This window comes from Branchiostoma floridae, chromosome 13 (assembly GCF_000003815.2).
Source record: "Branchiostoma floridae strain S238N-H82 chromosome 13, Bfl_VNyyK, whole genome shotgun sequence".
In the NCBI taxonomy this organism is placed as follows: Eukaryota; Metazoa; Chordata; class Leptocardii; order Amphioxiformes; family Branchiostomatidae; genus Branchiostoma; species Branchiostoma floridae.
This window is the reverse complement of record NC_049991.1, coordinates 10,754,619-10,771,336: the sequence shown is the minus strand read 5'-3', so window position 1 is coordinate 10,771,336 and position 16,718 is coordinate 10,754,619. Positions and strand designations below refer to the sequence as shown.

Below are 16,718 nucleotides of genomic sequence, written 5' to 3'. Positions count from 1 at the left end.
TACTATTGCAATCACAGGAATAAACTATAGCTTCTACAGTGTAATATCCAGTAAACTATTTTTGTTACAAATTACAAGGCATGATATCTCTAACCTGTTTTTAACCCTGATTAGCTCAGCCATAACACTATTATATATATATCTATAGCGTGCAATGTGGGGATTATGAAAGATTCCCAGATCCCCAGAGCTGTGCTCCGTTTGTTAATCTACAGTAGTAGGATTACACAGACAATGATGCTTCCCAAGCCAACGGCAAACATCAGAACCCTGTCCAGCACAAGAGCCGCCATCTTCCACTCGTCCTGATCTTCCTCTTCCTCTTTCTTCACGTGTGCCTTGTCAACGAATTCCCGAATGTGACGCGAAATCTCACCGATAGACAGATTGAGATCGATAATTGATGAGTTCTTCTGTTCAAATGCTTCATCATCGTCTATGAGGAAAGCAGGGTTGTCGACGCCCTCTCTGGCTGGATGAACCACGTGTTTCTCCTCCGCGATGGTGTTCATACAGAAGAGGCGAGCCAGGTAGCGCAGCAGAAGCAGACGGAGCCAGCGGGGCAGCGGGCGGGAGGGCGGGCTGCTGTAGGACAGGCGGATCACCACGATGGAGGCCAGGCATGAGAAGCCTACCAGCGCGATGGTGGCGACGAAGAACTGGCCTAGAAGAGGAGAGTGGGTGTATGTTAGAAGCAGTTTGAGTCGGACAACCAGATACGGAATTTATTGATGATGTGACTTGTAATCCAATCACTTGTCTTGAAGTTGAAATACATTTTCACGATTACCAAGAAGCGAGAAGAAGCCGAACTTCTATGTTAGACTTGATCTGTGATACTTTTATGTATATACATATATATATATGTTTTTGTCCTGTTGTGACCTGTACTTAGCTCAGTTGGGCAAAAATGTACAATAAAGGTCTTCATTCATTCATTCATTCATTCATGAAAGGTCAAACGAGAAAGCTCTGGCTTACCCAATTGAGGAGTAGTTGTCGACGTTTTGGGCAAGGAGTCCGACAAAATTTGCAGGAAGACGACGAGAGCCAGCAGGATGGTGATGAAGAAGCCCAGCCGCTCCCCGCTGTCCGGGGGGATGTAGAAGCCGAACACATTTAGGATCATCAGGGTGATACATGGCAGCACCATGTTGAACATGTAGAAGAAGGACCGACGCTCAAGTTGCAGGGTGACAATGATGGTGACGTAAGGCTCGGGACAACACGGGTAGAGAGAAACCTGTGGGTGGACAAACATTTAGAGGCATGAGAGTATAGGACGCAGTAGTGGTTTTCAGAATTCAACTTTGAAGCGTTTCAGTAACCTAAATGGTAGACGTCAACAATGTAATGTCGCTTATTTCAATAGATTATCCCCCCTCAAAACGCAACAATTTGCTTTATCTTACGATACGATACACCGTAGAAGAAGTACCTGTCTTTCCATTGGCACCGCTTTGAGGATCCATTCTTCGTTCTTAGTGAATACTCCACGGTCCGCGTAGGGCTTGACTAGAGACAGGTTTACTTTGGCGCCTGTGTAGATCCAAGACCCAAACTCCAGTTCACATTCCTGCAAAATACAGTGAAATGACACTCATCCTTCCTTGATAAACGTAACGAATAAATACTACAAATAGACAAGAAAATAACTGCACGATAAAACTATCATAAAGAGTAAACAAAAAAACTTTCGAAACAGACAAAAAATACATTTCAGAGCATCAAGGACAGCAGAAGCCCCTGTACAATATTTTAGATTTTAGTGCAAAAAAAGGAGATATCAGGACATTCGGGAATATGAACAATCTTGGGTGCCTACTCTCCACATCAACTTCTGGCATGTGTGTAGATTCAATGTCTTCTTACTCTTACCTGTTTGTCAAATGGAAATTTTTCAATGTCTACTGGGCATGCGCTGGTAAAGATGGCGGGCTGGAGGTGTGTCACGCGTCCTGCACTGGTCACGGTGACGTCAGTGATTGAGGGTACCGCGCCGTACGTCTCGGCTATGCTGTCGTTGCAAATAGACCACACTTATTAAAGAACAGGTAATGTAGATGGCAATGGTGTGTCTGATTTTAGACAGGAATAAAATCATGTATGAAATACTTATGATTTGACGACTCACTTGTTATAGAGGAAGATGTCAGGCCTCCAAACCTCTGATGAGTGAATAGTTAAATATTCCACACCGCCGTGTTCTGAGGCGTTCCACGTCAGGTACTCATCGTCCCAGTACTGTATGTGATGGGTAACGGGAAGATTGTGTGAAACATCATCCTCTTACTGACGTTAGTGCATCGACTTATCGTGTTATCATGTCGCATCCTGTAAACTAAGTGTCTTGACATCATCTTAACAAAAACAATCACATTCCGTCAGAGACGACGACGTTTAAACAAGTCGAAACAAGACCACACTCACCAGGCGCAGCCAGACGTTGAGTCGAAATGTCTGCTCTTTTTCTGCCTAGAAAATGATGAACAAGTGTAACGATTACATCTTTTTATATGGATCATCATCAGGGTGAATTGCAGCATTAGTAGCGTTTCACCAAGTAAGTTTCTGAGGGTAAAGTTGATTGCTTCAGTGCGGATGGGTTAACTTTGAGAAGAAGTTTACATAAACAACCCAGGTTGAGCTCAAAGCAAAACATATCTGCATTCCAGATGACACATGTTAATGCCGATATACTAGATTGGTAACACTTCCTTCTACTTCCAGTCCTAAAGATGCTGACTTAGTTTCAATGTCAAATGTAGTCTCGAAAAGAGAACCGATCATAGATCGTTTGCGCGACACCACCATATTTCATGAATATCTTACCAGGTCAATGATCTGTCTGAGCGAGATGTCGAAATCCACATTCACAGGAGTGGACTCGGACTTAACCGGCCGCAAACTTTTGTCATAGTTAGACAAGAGCGAGGACTTTAGGGCAACGGCTGCATCTTGGCCAAAGGAATCTGAAAATGGATTCTTGTTACCTTTAACATACAATACCTACACCCAGGTACATATAAGTATGGTAATGTAATGCCTCGGCCACATTTACCAAGCCGGGGCCCGGCGGTCGGATAGCTTTCAGGAACCGTGAAGAGTATATTCCTTGATAAACATTTTTATTTTTCCTTTGTACCGGTTTGGAAATGTGGCCTTAGCATAAATGAAAATATGCCATATTGGAAGTATCTAAGGCATATTTTGCTGCCGGTATCATTCAGCAAAAAGGATGATATGATAAAATCTGGACTTGTCTGTAACTGATATGAGGCTTCTTTACTAACGTTATCATGTTTAGCATAGAAATATCAATTATTTTGGTCCAAATATAAAATATAATTTTTACACAATCGGAAAGCCGTAATAGCTCGGTAATGACACTGCTAGCTGTAGAAAAATCAATCTCAACATGAAAATAACTTACCTGGTATCCACGAGGCAAGTATTGTGAAGAAGAGGATGTCCAACACGATTTTCATGTCGCCGTGTACACTATGTTAGCGATAGCAGGGTGTGTACGTGTGGCGCACCGGAAGGTTTACTAAGACAGTAAGGTATTCAGCCAGGTGATACATGATACCTCTGTTGTGCCAGGGTTGGCAAACTTCTCCAGGGTCGCTTGTGGACAGAATATGCATGCAAGCTAAACGTTGTCAACGGGTGTTAGTAGAAATGCCTTGTGGAGAGGGGAGATAGAATTTCTTTGTCTCGTGTGTCATCGGCCTGGACAATAGAGATGTCAAGAAGGCTTACGGTGACCGCGGCGAGGCTATGTGGCTGATTGTAAGTGGATATATGATAGCTTATGTCTTAGGTTTATCATCTCATGGTACCGTGACAAGCGTCAGGAAGCGATAGGATATTCTTGGTGAAATAAATAAACAATGCAACACACCCTAATACAGTGCATTAGAGACCTGTTTAAGTCAGACATTAACAAGTGTAAGTTAAACATCTCTGTGATTCTTACCAAGATAAAATTTGATGCTTTATTCATCATCTTGTCAACTAAGTCATACTGTCAGGCAAAAGTAACCGTAGTCTTAAATTTTGACATAAATAGAATAGTGCGCAATATACAACTTTTTTTTCTGTTTTCACTTTCTTCTTCACGGTCCATCTCATTGATATAGAAGGAAATGTACCAATATCAAGCAAAGAACTGAAAATTGATGATGTTATAGACGGCGTTTCAGGTCAAAGATGTCCAATAGCCACGTCATTACTGACGACTTGGTCAGGCCACATCTAGAGTGTAATAGTACCTTCCCATACGTCGTCACCCAGGCGCTTCAAAGTACGCAGATACACACAGCAAATGTACATAGCGAGATTCAGCTTCAAAATGTTGCATGTTCCTCATATTCTTCTTATCCTCCAAATATGAGTAAAATATAAGTAGATCAAAGTCAGAAAAAGGTTGATTTCTCATTTTGCTTTTATACGTAGGTACAATACTGAGTTTATGTTTACAACGGTGTACAGACGCCTAATGTAACAGGGTTATACAAACGACTAAAGTCGAGAAGCCAACGGCAAACATCAGAGCCCTGTCCAGCACAAGGGCCGCCATCTTCCACTCGTCCTGGTCATTATCTTCCTCTTGCTTCTCGTTTGCACGGCGTGAAAATTCCCGGATGTGGCGCGAAATCTCGTTGAGGGAGGGAAGTATTGAGTATTTCTGTTCAACTGCTTCGTCTTCGAGATCACGGACCGCAGGGCTGTCGACGTTCTCTATGGTGGGGTGAACAACATGTTCCTCCTCAGCGATGGTGTTCATACAGAAGAGACGAGCCAGGTAGTGTAACAGAGTCAGACGGAGCCAGCGGGGCAGCGGGCGGGAGGGCGGGCTGCTGTAGGACAGGCGGATCACCACGATGGAGGCCAGGCACGAGAAGCCTACCAGCGCGATGGTGGCGACGAAGAACTCACCTGGGAGAGGGAGGAAATCAAACATGAGGAGAGTAGTCTTATATGATTGCGTCTTGAATTGAAAATAGAAATTGTAGAAAACGTTAAGATAACAATCATTTCTTCTCACCCAGTTGCGGAACAGTTGTTGCCGTTTTGGGTAGGGAGCTGGATAAGACTTGCAGGAAGACGACAAGAGCCAACAAGATGGTCATGAAGAAGCCCAGCCGCTCCCCGCTGTCCGGGGGGATGTAGAAGCCGAGCACGTTCAGTATCATCAGGATGATGCACGGCAGCACCATGTTGAACATGTAGAAGAAGGACCGACGCTCCAGTTGGACGGTGAGGACAGCCGTGCTGAACGTTTCCGGGCAGCAAGGGTAGACGGCCACCTGCTGGGTTGATGAGTAATAGATTGAAACTGTGTGCCATGTATTTTAGTCTCATTTACAAATTGTGATCATACAGTGTTGTCTACTGAGTTTGAGGTTCTATGTTTGAACTCGCACGTTCTAGAAAGAAGATAGGACAGCAACTTGAATAGTTCAGAGTAGCACCGCCATCGGACAATATTGACCATATAAAATCCTGATTCACATAAGCCCAGTTTCTGACAAATAAGTCACAACTGTCACAACAATCTCTATCAATCGAAGGAGGTTGAAAAAGGAACCTCCCTGATCAATCTAGTACTTCTACTAGCTCTCCGTCGATGGTTGAGAAGACATAAAGATTATATGTACATGTATTGTTCTACAGATGGGGTTTAAATAACATGCTTACCCGTATTCCCATTGGCATTCCTTTCAGAATCCATTCTTCGTTCTTAGTGAAAACGCTACGGTCTGCATAGGGGTTGACTAAGGACAGGTTTAATTTGCTGTCTCCGTAGATCCAAGACCCAAACTCCAACTGACATTCCTGTAAAGTATCGTAGAAAACCCAACACGTTTCAATCTCATTAACACTATGGAAAAAAGGAGGTGATTTTTGTGTGTTTGTGTGTGTGGCTGTGTGCTTTGACACATCCACTTCCAGCTAGCCTGGATACCAGACCCTTAGTCCGTAGTCTGTGTAACACAAACTCTGTTGTTCGGGGCTGTACCTGGCCCCTCTCCGCGGATGTTGGGCGGTCTCCTATCAGCAAGATCAGGCTACCAGACCCCTTCCCGATCTCAAAAACGCGATAGATATTTTCGACATCGGGGTGGGGTCTGGTATCCAGGCTAACTTCGAATTTCAGCAAACTCAACAACATTCTTGTAGATCCACTCACCTGCCTGTCAAATGGAAATCTTTCAATACCGACTGGGCATGCGCTTGTAAAGATTTCGGGCTGGTAATATGACACTCGTCCGGCACTAGTCACCGTGACGTCAGTGATGGGGGGTAGAGCACCGTACGTCTCGGCTATGCTGTGGGTTGCAGATAAAGAACACACATGATAGATTGACGATAAACGTCACGTTATCATGGATCTTCACAATATGATTATAGACATCATGCCGCATGCACAGAAGAAATTCATACATTCCATCCTCGATATGAATAGAGGAGATATCCCTTACTGTATCAGGGTTCAAAACAGCCTGTTGATAGTAGTTTTAGTAGACCTTACGAAAGTCGCTGCACTGTTGTTCTGTCAATAAAGAAAGTGAAGCTAAACATGTGGCTGTTACCCCTGTCAGCCTGGTTAAGTATGTCACTAGAACTCACGTACTTGTTATAAAGAAAGATGTCAGGTCTCCAAACTTCCGACGAGTGGAAAGTTAACGTGTCCACACCGCCGTGTTCGGAAGCGTTCCACGTCAGTAGCTCATCGTCCCAGCGCTGTGTGTTTTGAATAACATGTGAAAAACACCAAGTTAGAACCATAACCTTGATCATTAATTGAAGTAAAAATTTCATTTCCCAACGTGTGGTAGATGAAAGGCCTAATTTTCATAATTGATCAGAAAATACTTCAATGCCAGAATGGTAAATGGGGGGACTGTCATTCTTGCGGGATTTGGAAGTTAACAACAGGTGGTTTACTGGCGCCGTTGGACGTCTCTGCACAGGAGAATGGAAGTTCAGCAAATTTAACATTAACACAGTTCCCTGCTTTTAGTCGTGTTTGGTATGAAGATAGTATACATGGTGATTGATACAATCAAATGCATAATTTGTGGGGAATCTTAAAAATCCAAATGCATTCCACGACAAGACTATTCAAAAATGTGATTTTTACAATTCAGAGAGGAACACTGACGGATATGAATTATGCACATTTGATTGTTTAATTAGAATTTTCCAGTTATTCTACAACCAATACATATAACATAAAAGTAAGGTCCTCATTTGCATGATTGATACAAAATAACGAGGAGAATTACATACCTGGGACATGTGTAAGTCAGCAAAACATGAATCTCACAATTCATGGCTTGTGCAAATGTAACATACAATCAAAAAAAGTATTTCATGGAGGCATGAGGTCTACGAACTCTTGTTACTCTTAGATAAGACCACACTCACCAGGCGCATCCAGACGTTGATCCGAAATGTTTGCTCTTTTTCTGCCTGGAAATATATGATATATACTATAAGCTTTTGTTATGTCATACCTGTGACGCGAAAACGTTCGATACGGGTGTTCCGGACCGGGCCATAACTTCCGTATCAGACCGGTGTGACAGCGATCTCGCCCCCCCGTGATCTCGCCCCCCCGGGGGCGAAATCACTAGCGATCTCGCCCCCCCGGGGCGAAATCACTAGCGATCTCGCCCTCCCCGGCTAGTGATCTCGCCCCCCTACCTCGCCCCCCTTTAGCGATTTCGCCCCCCCCCCCCAAACGGGTTTACATGACATTTTAGAAGTTGATTGGTATAAATCACAAAATGTAGTTTCAGAATGATATAAGTACACGAGTTTTATAAATAACTCCATTCATAGTATCAATATTAACGTAATTACATGGTAATAAGATAGTTGAACTTATTTCAGACAAGGAGGGTTTGGTCCCTTGTATTCCCATTATTGCATATACGGAGTCTTGACATAAGATGTATTTCATTGTATTCACCTGTCCTCAAGCAACCTATATATCTCCAATATGAAGTCTCTACCATGAAGTGACCACAAAAGAACTATGTAATGTCTTTATTAATTATGCAAATATTAGGTATTAATTAGAATAACGCACATTTTGGTATATGCACCTGGCCAAGGGATATCTTCACCTCCAACATGACTGTTTTTCTATTATTTAGGAACTGATGCATTTACCCGTGTTTCTTAAGACAGGTACTTTACCAGTGTTTGTGTAGCATTTAGCAACAGCTATATCAACTTGCGCGTAGATAGTATTTATAATGAGAAACTATTATTCACGTGTGTTTTTGTTAGTGCTTTGGAAATGTTTCCAGCACAAGAAAGAAAACACTGTGACAAATTGAAAACATATAGCTGACGTATTCCGTACCATAGACGGTGTTGATTTATACGTTCGCAGTAGCACTGTTTTTATGCCACCTCAGCTGCAAAAATTGTCTTTCATTTCAATGTCATGTTTGCACCGAACAATATGGTATCGACTTTCGAGGTATGACATCTTACGGTACGGTAATAAGATGCCATATAGGTGCCAGGTAACACACCATATACGTTACTCCCCAGGTGCAGTATAGTACCAGGTAGCGCACCTGTAATATGTAGTAGCCAGCTGCTCTGGGGGGGGGGGGGGGGGCGAAAACCCTAAAGGGGGGCGAAAACCCTTGTGATTTCCCCCCCCGGGGGGGCGAAATCCCCGGGGGGGCGAGATCGCTGTCACACCGGTTCGAAAGGCGTATCACACAGGCTCCATTCGAATAGATCGAACTGTTTCGAGCGGGCCGAGTGCGGCCCCATAGAAAGTTCGAATACCTGACTCGGACGTTGGAAAATTACTGTTGCAACACTTTTTGTTCGAGGGCACCAAATTTGTTCAACTTCCGGCGCATTTTGCATCAAAACAGGGGTTTTCTCAGGTGGGTATGTCGGGCGATCCGACCGCGGTCGGGCTGGTACCTCGGGTGATACGGTTTCTATATATACAGTTTAATAGTCGTCAACATGAAATATTGTACAAAATACTAGTACTATACAGGCACAAAGTATCCCAACAGCTGACCAGCTGGTTCCTACCAATTCTATGATCTGTCTGAGTGAGATGTCCAAGGCCACGTTCACAGGTGTAGACGCTAACTTGACCGGCCGCAAACTTTTGTCATAGTTGGCCAACAGGGACGACTTCAAGGCCACGGCCGCATTTTGGCCGACGGAATCTGAAAATATATTCCCGATGACTGATGATAAAATGAGTTCCGTACCTTTAATTGTCTATGCAGAAAAGAAACTGTGTTGAGTCGTGAGACTATCCATATAGGAAACTTTGTCCAACGTTTTATTTTCATAATTCATCCTTTTGGAATTTCTACAATCTGTAAAAAGAAATAAAAGAAACAGTATCCTTCATATCGAAATATCCGTTATATGACACAGAATGCATACCGGTTATCCATGTGGAGAACGTTGTGAGGAGGAAAATGCTCAGCACGATCTTCATGCCGATGGCTGCCGTACTTCCGGATATGTGATAGCGATGTGAAGTCTGCACAAGATGGGGTTTGATAAGATAAGGCCTTTAGATCGGAGATACACTGTGTTGTGTCATGACCAAAACTGGCAAACGGACACAGACTATGGATGCTGAGCTCTCGCTCTACTATATATGTTGATAGATTTATTAGGACTCAATGTAATCTGTATCACTGTTACATTTTATCTGGCCTATATCTCCCCCATGAGCTCAATGAAAAGTGGCATGCAGGTTGATTTTAGCTTCTCATGAATAAATAAATGAATAAACAAACAAACAAACAAAACGCTAAACTTCCACACAATATATGAGCATTACTTTGTGGACATCCAAAGAAGACTCAAAACGGGTTAGTAACTTTTGGTAGGTATAGAAATCTATCTCTTGACATGAATGAGCTGTTTTAACAACCCGTCCCAGCCTCCATAACAGCCTCCCATTGATAACTTCTCCCTTTGCAGATTTCTGCCATTTTCTGGAACATTTGCCAATCTGCAAAGTTCCCTAGCATGAAGACTAACCGTTAGGAACCGATTAACAAATGCCTTACTTACATTTCCCGTTTCCCCACCCTGGACGTACGGTACGGTAGAATCCGCTGACTGAAGGGATGATGGAGGCCGTATGTGCGTTGACTAGCTATAGTGTATGGAAATCTGAATCTTAGCCCATTCCTGATAAATGTCTTATACCATAAATAGAAGAGCTCATAGATAAAAGGGACATATTCGTGATAGTCGACGTTACTCGAGGTTTTTATCAGATATCGATGAAAGAGTCCTATCGTTTTGAATTAGTAGTCCGGACTTCTTTTGGTCATTTCTGGCTTACGAATATTTCGGTATGTTTACGGAAGATTTTTTACAAGGTCCTGGAGGGATGACATATCCATCTTCAGTAACAGCTGTGAAGATGAGAAAGTACAGCTGACCACCAGCAGGATATGCAAGGATGACAAACTCTGTAAGATGTTTCTATCATCACAAAGTTGTAACAATTGGTGTGTATGTGTTTGTGTGTGTGTGTGTGTGTGCGTGTGTGTGTGTGTGTGTGCGTGTGTGCGCGCGTGTGTGCGCGCATGTGTGCATGTGTGTATGTGCATGTGTGTGTGTATGCGCGCGCGCGCGTGTGTGTATGTGTGTGCGTGCGTGCGTGTGCGTGTTTGTGCGTGCGTGTGTGCATATATGCGTGCGTGCCTGGAATTGGACAAAGTATACTTCTAGTGAGGGCCGGGGTTATCGAGATCTTAATTTGCCGAAGAAGTTCATCGTTCTGTCGGTCGTTTCCACTACGCATGTACGTGTCACACGTCAGAAATGTATCAGGGTGTAATACTCTACGGTTTGTAAATATTTGACGCTGTTTAAGGCATGTCGTCCTGGCAATGTGACGCAGTTATATTTACTACTAGCATCACGTGATCTGAAGACCTGCAGGTCAAAGAATTCTGGGGACAACACCTTCGTTTATATCATCATAACACAAGGACGATCTCTATGTAACTATGCCATCTACATGTATTCCATATAAATGAAACATCTATATGGGGTTGTATTTAAAATTAAGAAAAGTCAATGAAATGTAAATCTTCTCACTTTACCCTGCACCACGTCAGAGTGAATGGATCCTGTTTTGTACACAACGAAACGGAAACATGACCATTAAGACAAATAGCCTACGTTTTATTCTACATCAAATGACTATATTTCTGACGTTCCGTAGAGATTGCCGAGGCGACTGCTTTGCAAAATGCTGAAATCCTGACGTGTCAAGTTGATGACAAGATGAAATTCAACGCTCAAGGAGGAACCAAATTACTGATAATGGTGAAAGTGTTATCAAAACTAATCCTTTGGCTTAATCCAGTTTATAAATAAACAAGCATCTGGATGAGTATCTACTATAATCCACATTGCTAAACGTGTATATGATGGTTAGACAAGCTGCAGGAATTCATTACGAATCTAAAACACTATCTTTTGTTAAATTGATCACAAGATGTTTGTCCCAAGGGACTGTCGCTAACTCGGGGTGAAGATGTTTATAATACAGGTTAGGTGGTTAATGAGCCGTAACGTTTACACAGCACCATTTCGGTAACGTTACACGCCTCGCTTCATCTGAATCGGCAGCTTCGCCGAAAGCTTTACGGAGGAGCGGAGGAAAAGGCTGAAATTGTTCGCCCTGAGAACTAAAATGAACATTCAAAAAGTTTATGGCCGCCGTCACTGGACTAAAATTATAACTTCTGCGAGTCCATTATCTTTTAAAAAGGGAGGTGGCCCAGGCCAACCCAAGGCGACACACACAGATATGCTTACAAGTGTAAACATTACGCCTGGAGAAGGGGTATTTGTCTGGCAATAGTGTAACTGTACGGGGGAGAAAGGTGTACTGTTGATTCTAGGATATCACATGAACTTGTGCTGGTTTGATTTCCACAGCAAAGCTGGCTGACAAGGAACGATGATGTAAGCTATACGGTTATATAAACAATATCATTGGTCAATGGGGGTATAAAGGCAATGGCCTTATGCAATTAGTTGTTTCTTGGCTAGACCGCGTCTGATTTGGGACCAAATTGTATGTCCTTGGTACATCACAGATAAAAAAGAAAGCATTGGATGTAGACACTAAAAGTAAACTTTACTTGGAAAATGACATCACTGATGATAATTGACCGTGTGAATGTATTGAGAGAAAGATATTGAGAGGTCTCTGAGACAATTGAGAGGAAGTCAGGAGTGACGTGAAACAGGCTATTTTGTTGAAACCACCCCCACTGAACCACACGGAGGTGGTCTTGTGGGAGCCTTCTAGAATTTGGTGACGTCGCGGAAGGTGACCAGACCGCACTTGGAGTGTCCGACAAAACTGCCCAACATGAGGACCAGTTTGATCATAATTGTTCTGGCGACGCTGACAATTCTGCCAGGTATATGCTTCCTGAAGTAGTTTTCAAATTAGTTTTCTTACTGCCTTTTTTTACACGTTTTCTGATACACTTTTTATTTGTGGCTGTGATGGAAAAAAACGCACTCGTCGCTAAGATAGATGAAAAATGTTTCTCAACAAAGATTGTGCATATTGATTTGGATTTTCACCTGCAATGTTGCACTATGCAATGTTCACAGAGATACGGTGTCAACAAGTCGGCGAGGCCCTGAAGAGCCATTTGTTGACCGGCTATAACAAGTACCTCCGGCCGGTAACCAACTCAAGCCAGAAGATTGACGTGACCTTCGGCGTGGCTCTGCGGCAAATCATCGACTTGGTAAGATAGAGGCGTTTAACGAAAAGGATTTCACCTATAAAAGTTTAAACCACGTTGAGTGAATCAAAAGGTCGACTTGTCGTGCCTAGTGGTACATGTGACGGCAACTTTCCTCGCTGTTTCTGTAGCAGTGTATATTCCTACAGGGAGGGGTTGCTAGCCTGAGGCACCTCCTCGCACACACGGACCCCCTTTTTACGTCCCTTCCGAAAGACACGTAGGGGGACAGCCCAACCTAGGGTCTGAACCAGTTACCATCTAATCGGAACCATAACTGTCAGACTGTTACCAGTTGCTGTATTGGGTAAAGTTGACTGTTTAGGATTGAGATAGAAATCTGTATGAATTCTCAAAGTACATTAGCTGATGATTACCTCTGTCTTTTGAACAGAAAGAGAAAGAGCAGACGTTTCGAATCAACGTCTGGCTACGAATGGTATGTATCACTTTTACTATTCAATAATCTTGCCTGAATATATCAATGAAGATTAATCTTAAATTTTGCGTAACTATCAGAATTGGGACTTACTTAAATGTTTTAAAGTTTGTCTTACATGACTTCGTTCAAAAGAAGGTGTAACGAAAGACATATGTGACTGCAAATAGGTTTAAGTTTTTTCTGTCTCATGCAGAAACCTTAAATGTAGTACAACAGTGCTCTGCATCAGTCTCCATAGTGATCTTTCTTCAACCTTGTTTTTCTTCGTTCGTTCCTTTATTTCGATACCCTTTAGCCTTACGGCTAGTCGTACAGTGTTCAAATAAGATAAATACACATTGCACACATACTGACTCACATTTAGTAACATTATCAACAAACTTGATTATGAGACATTAAAAATTGAACTACAAATGATGGATAACGTTAGCTTTTTGAAATGACAGACCAGATATGAATTGAATGTTGGGTGGTTCATCTGATAACATATTCCCTACTTACCCCTGGTGAACTGTCTTCATATTTTGCCAGTTCTGGACAGACTACATACTGCAGTGGAACGCTTCCGACTGGGATGGTCTGACATCAGTGACCGTACACTCCTCCGAGATCTGGCGACCGGACGTATTCCTCTACAACAAGTGCGTCTTCACCGTTACAATACACGATTAAAGTGTGATAAGAATTCGTATATAAACGAGACGTAGAACTGCTTTGTCTACGCCACGAAACGATGTAGTTACCATTCAATAAACCCTCCAATGGCATCATCTTTGTCGCAGCGCTCTTTGACGCTTAAGGTTTGTCACCTGCCCCCGTTCTTTAGTCTTTGGTAATAATGAATTAGATTTCACGTATTTTACATCTTTGCTGCGGTGATGTAAACAGCCTTCATATAGATAAACTTAACAAACGTTTAATTCGTCCTTTGTATTAGCATTTGCTTTATATAAAGTTATTTTAAAAAGCACAATCATCTATTTGTTGTAATTTTTAGTTTGTGATATTGGCATTGGCATTGTTATATCTAAGTTGACCTGAACTCTTAATTGAATTGCTTGGTTTGAGACGGACACTGAAAAATAAGTCAAATGATCTGAAAATAAGGCAAATGATCTAATATGTAGACCTAGATTGTATGTTAGGGACGTGTATTGAAACTGTGTACATACTCTGTCCATCCTACAGTATTGGTGATTCCTACGGCAATGTTGAAGAGATCACCAGCATCACTGTCCAAAACACAGGAGCGGTTGCCTACTACCAACCTGGCATCTTCGAAAGCGCATGCCCGGTTAGTGTCGGGAGCTTTCCGTTCGATACACAGGTAAGAATTTCGCAAAAATTTGGCTTCTCTATTTTACGATTTAACATCAACTTTCACAATCCCACTGGGTGCCATGTAGATATGGCATTATTTTGATACATGGGAATCGAATTTCATATGTTTGTCATGAGGCAGAAGTTATACATTTTCTGCATTCTCACGATCAAGAATTAATGAGTTGAATTGCTACCATCAGCTGAAATATGTACTTTGGACATTTTCGTCACACAGACGGTATCAGGCCTGCTTGTTCCTATCTTTCCAGCCTCAATGGTCATGTTACACTATACACAGCCTTTGTTTTTGTAGTGTTAGGTGTAAACAAAAGTAAAGTTTGGATGGAAATGTATATGTTGCTATTGTTAATGACGGTGCCATAGCTATATGCCATAGGTAGGGACGGAATGGTACATGTATTAAGAGTGAGGCGATATCTTTACGAGAATATGTCTTTTGATTTCATGCTTGCAGTCATAGATCTAACAGGCTACATAGTTGCACGTAGAATTCATGAAGGGGGGATTTGGAATTTTTAGAGACAACGAGGCTACTAGATGTACATAGTGCTAAGACATTTCGATGAAGAGTGGATCATGCATGGCTTACAATATTGCGTCCTGTCCATCAGGAATGTGAGCTGGAGTTCGGGTCCTGGATTTACACCGGCCTCTCTCTGGATTTCCACAACAATGCCAATGAGTCGGACCAGTCAAGTTACATCCCGAATGAGGAATTCGTGCTCACAAGCGCCCCGCTGTCAAAAAGGGTAGGACTGTGTTGCGCATTTGTCTTCTATATGAAGATAACGATGTAAAATCTCCCTGCTATACCTTAGCTTAATTGCAAGCGCATATGTGTTGCATATTGTTGCAGAGATGCACATTCTAAAAACGTACACATACATAGGCTACTGTTTCGAAAAGGTTAAAGGCAACTAAAGATAGTCCCTTCTTGAGGTAGTAGGAGTAGTAGATTGTTATGTACTTTGTCTAGGACATGTTGTTGGAAGGTGTAGACTATCCCTCTCTTAGCCTTCTACTGCATTTTCCTTCTCTAACCTAAGTCAGGAACCCATTTTCACACAAAGAAAGTGCCTTTCCAAAGAACACAACGTCGCCAGTAATGCCTGGAAATGGAACCAACAACCCCATCCTAGCCACTCAGAACTTATTGATCACCCGTTGTAGACCTACATGTATATAAACAACCATTCGATGAATTGATCAACAGATCATGATTCTGTGCACTATCATATTGCTGGGTGCTTTATTACCTTTGCCAGAATGGCTAAGGTTATGTTTTGGGCTTGTGAGTCTGTGTGTGTGTGTGTCTGTGTGTTAACAGCATAGCTCGAGAAGCCTTGGATGGATCCCGATGATATTTGGTAGGTGGGTAGGGGTCGGGAAAACGAAGGTCAAGTTCGATAATGGGCCCCCTAGCGGCTTGCTAAGGTACTGCAGCGGAAACTCAATTTTTTATATCTCGTGTTCTGGACGTGCTGTGGTCGTGATTTTTGAGTGGTAGATAGTCCTTGAGGCAGAGAGTAAGTGCTGTGAGTTTGGGCCCCCTAGCGGCTGGAACTGCAGGCGCCGGTTTCCTTTCAAACTTTGGACGAGAATAACTCTACAACGTGTTGACGGATCGTCATGATTTTTGGTATGTAGATAGAATGAGTGATGACTTACATAATGGTATACTAATTATGCAAATCAACAGGTAATTTGCATAATTAATGAGGAAAATTCATAAATCCACTGCATTCCATGATAGGACTTTCAAACTTGTCACATATGTAGCTGGGAAGGAGAGAAATGTTGATAGATATCAATTAAGCAACTGATGACCTCATTTGCATAATTAATGAGAAAATATGAACATGTTGACGGATCATTATGTTTTTTGGTATGTAGGTAGCGTAAGTGAAGACCTACATAATGAGATACCAATTATGCAAATCAACAGCTAATTTGCATAATCAATGAGGATATTTCATAAATTCACTACATTCCATGATAAGACTTTAAAACTTGTCACATATGTAGCTGAGAAAGAGAGAAATGTCAATACATATTTATCATGCAAATGATGATCTCATTTGCATAATTAATGAGAAAATATGAACGTGTTGACGGATCGTCAT

General features: G+C 42.3%; 3 protein-coding genes across 3 annotated transcripts; 1 reads left to right on the top strand and 2 right to left on the bottom strand.

Moving 5' to 3' along the window:
- Positions 1-150: 150 nt before the first annotated feature.
- On the bottom strand, positions 151-3,864 carry LOC118429725 (neuronal acetylcholine receptor subunit alpha-7-like). The gene is made up of 8 exons (XM_035840342.1): positions 3,434-3,864; positions 2,833-2,972; positions 2,431-2,475; positions 2,135-2,244; positions 1,879-2,017; positions 1,439-1,576; positions 982-1,243; positions 151-664 (listed from the first exon to the last, which is right to left on the bottom strand). Exons 1-8 carry the CDS (start codon positions 3,486-3,488, stop codon positions 210-212), a joined length of 1,344 nt encoding a protein of 447 aa, XP_035696235.1. The 5' UTR covers positions 3,489-3,864; the 3' UTR covers positions 151-209.
- Positions 3,865-3,984: 120 nt separating this feature from the next.
- Positions 3,985-10,118, bottom strand: LOC118429726 (neuronal acetylcholine receptor subunit alpha-10-like). The gene is made up of 9 exons (XM_035840343.1): positions 10,093-10,118; positions 9,451-9,550; positions 9,085-9,224; positions 7,438-7,482; positions 6,641-6,750; positions 6,197-6,335; positions 5,704-5,841; positions 5,051-5,312; positions 3,985-4,941 (listed from the first exon to the last, which is right to left on the bottom strand). Exons 2-9 carry the CDS (start codon positions 9,503-9,505, stop codon positions 4,499-4,501), a joined length of 1,332 nt encoding a protein of 443 aa, XP_035696236.1. The 5' UTR covers positions 9,506-9,550; positions 10,093-10,118; the 3' UTR covers positions 3,985-4,498.
- A 1,968-nt stretch (positions 10,119-12,086) lies between these two features.
- Positions 12,087-15,344, top strand: LOC118428406 (neuronal acetylcholine receptor subunit alpha-10-like; the record flags this gene model as incomplete). Its single annotated transcript, XM_035838448.1, is given in 6 exon segments — positions 12,087-12,473; positions 12,673-12,812; positions 13,204-13,248; positions 13,783-13,892; positions 14,440-14,578; positions 15,207-15,344. Coding segments are annotated over 6 exon segments (624 nt in total), but the record flags the coding sequence as incomplete, so codon positions are not given.
- Between the last annotated feature and the right edge of the window lie 1,374 nt (positions 15,345-16,718).

Excerpts from the sequence above, each read along its gene's own strand:
- LOC118429725 (XM_035840342.1), bottom strand. The coding sequence starts at position 3,488 with ATGAAAATCGTGTTGGACATCCTCTTCTTCACAATACTTGCCTCGTGG. Across the intron at positions 2,973-3,433 it reads ACTTGCCTCGTGGATACCAG|ATTCCTTTGGCCAAGATGCA; the intron begins GTAAGTTATTTT and ends ATCCATTTTCAG. Across the intron at positions 2,476-2,832 it reads TCAGACAGATCATTGACCTG|GCAGAAAAAGAGCAGACATT; the intron begins GTAAGATATTCA and ends ATCATTTTCTAG.
- LOC118429726 (XM_035840343.1), bottom strand. The coding sequence starts at position 9,505 with ATGAAGATCGTGCTGAGCATTTTCCTCCTCACAACGTTCTCCACATGG. Across the intron at positions 7,483-9,084 it reads TCAGACAGATCATAGAATTG|GCAGAAAAAGAGCAAACATT; the intron begins GTAGGAACCAGC and ends ATATATTTCCAG. Across the intron at positions 5,842-6,196 it reads GATTTCCATTTGACAGGCAG|GAATGTCAGTTGGAGTTTGG; the intron begins GTGAGTGGATCT and ends GATACTTTACAG.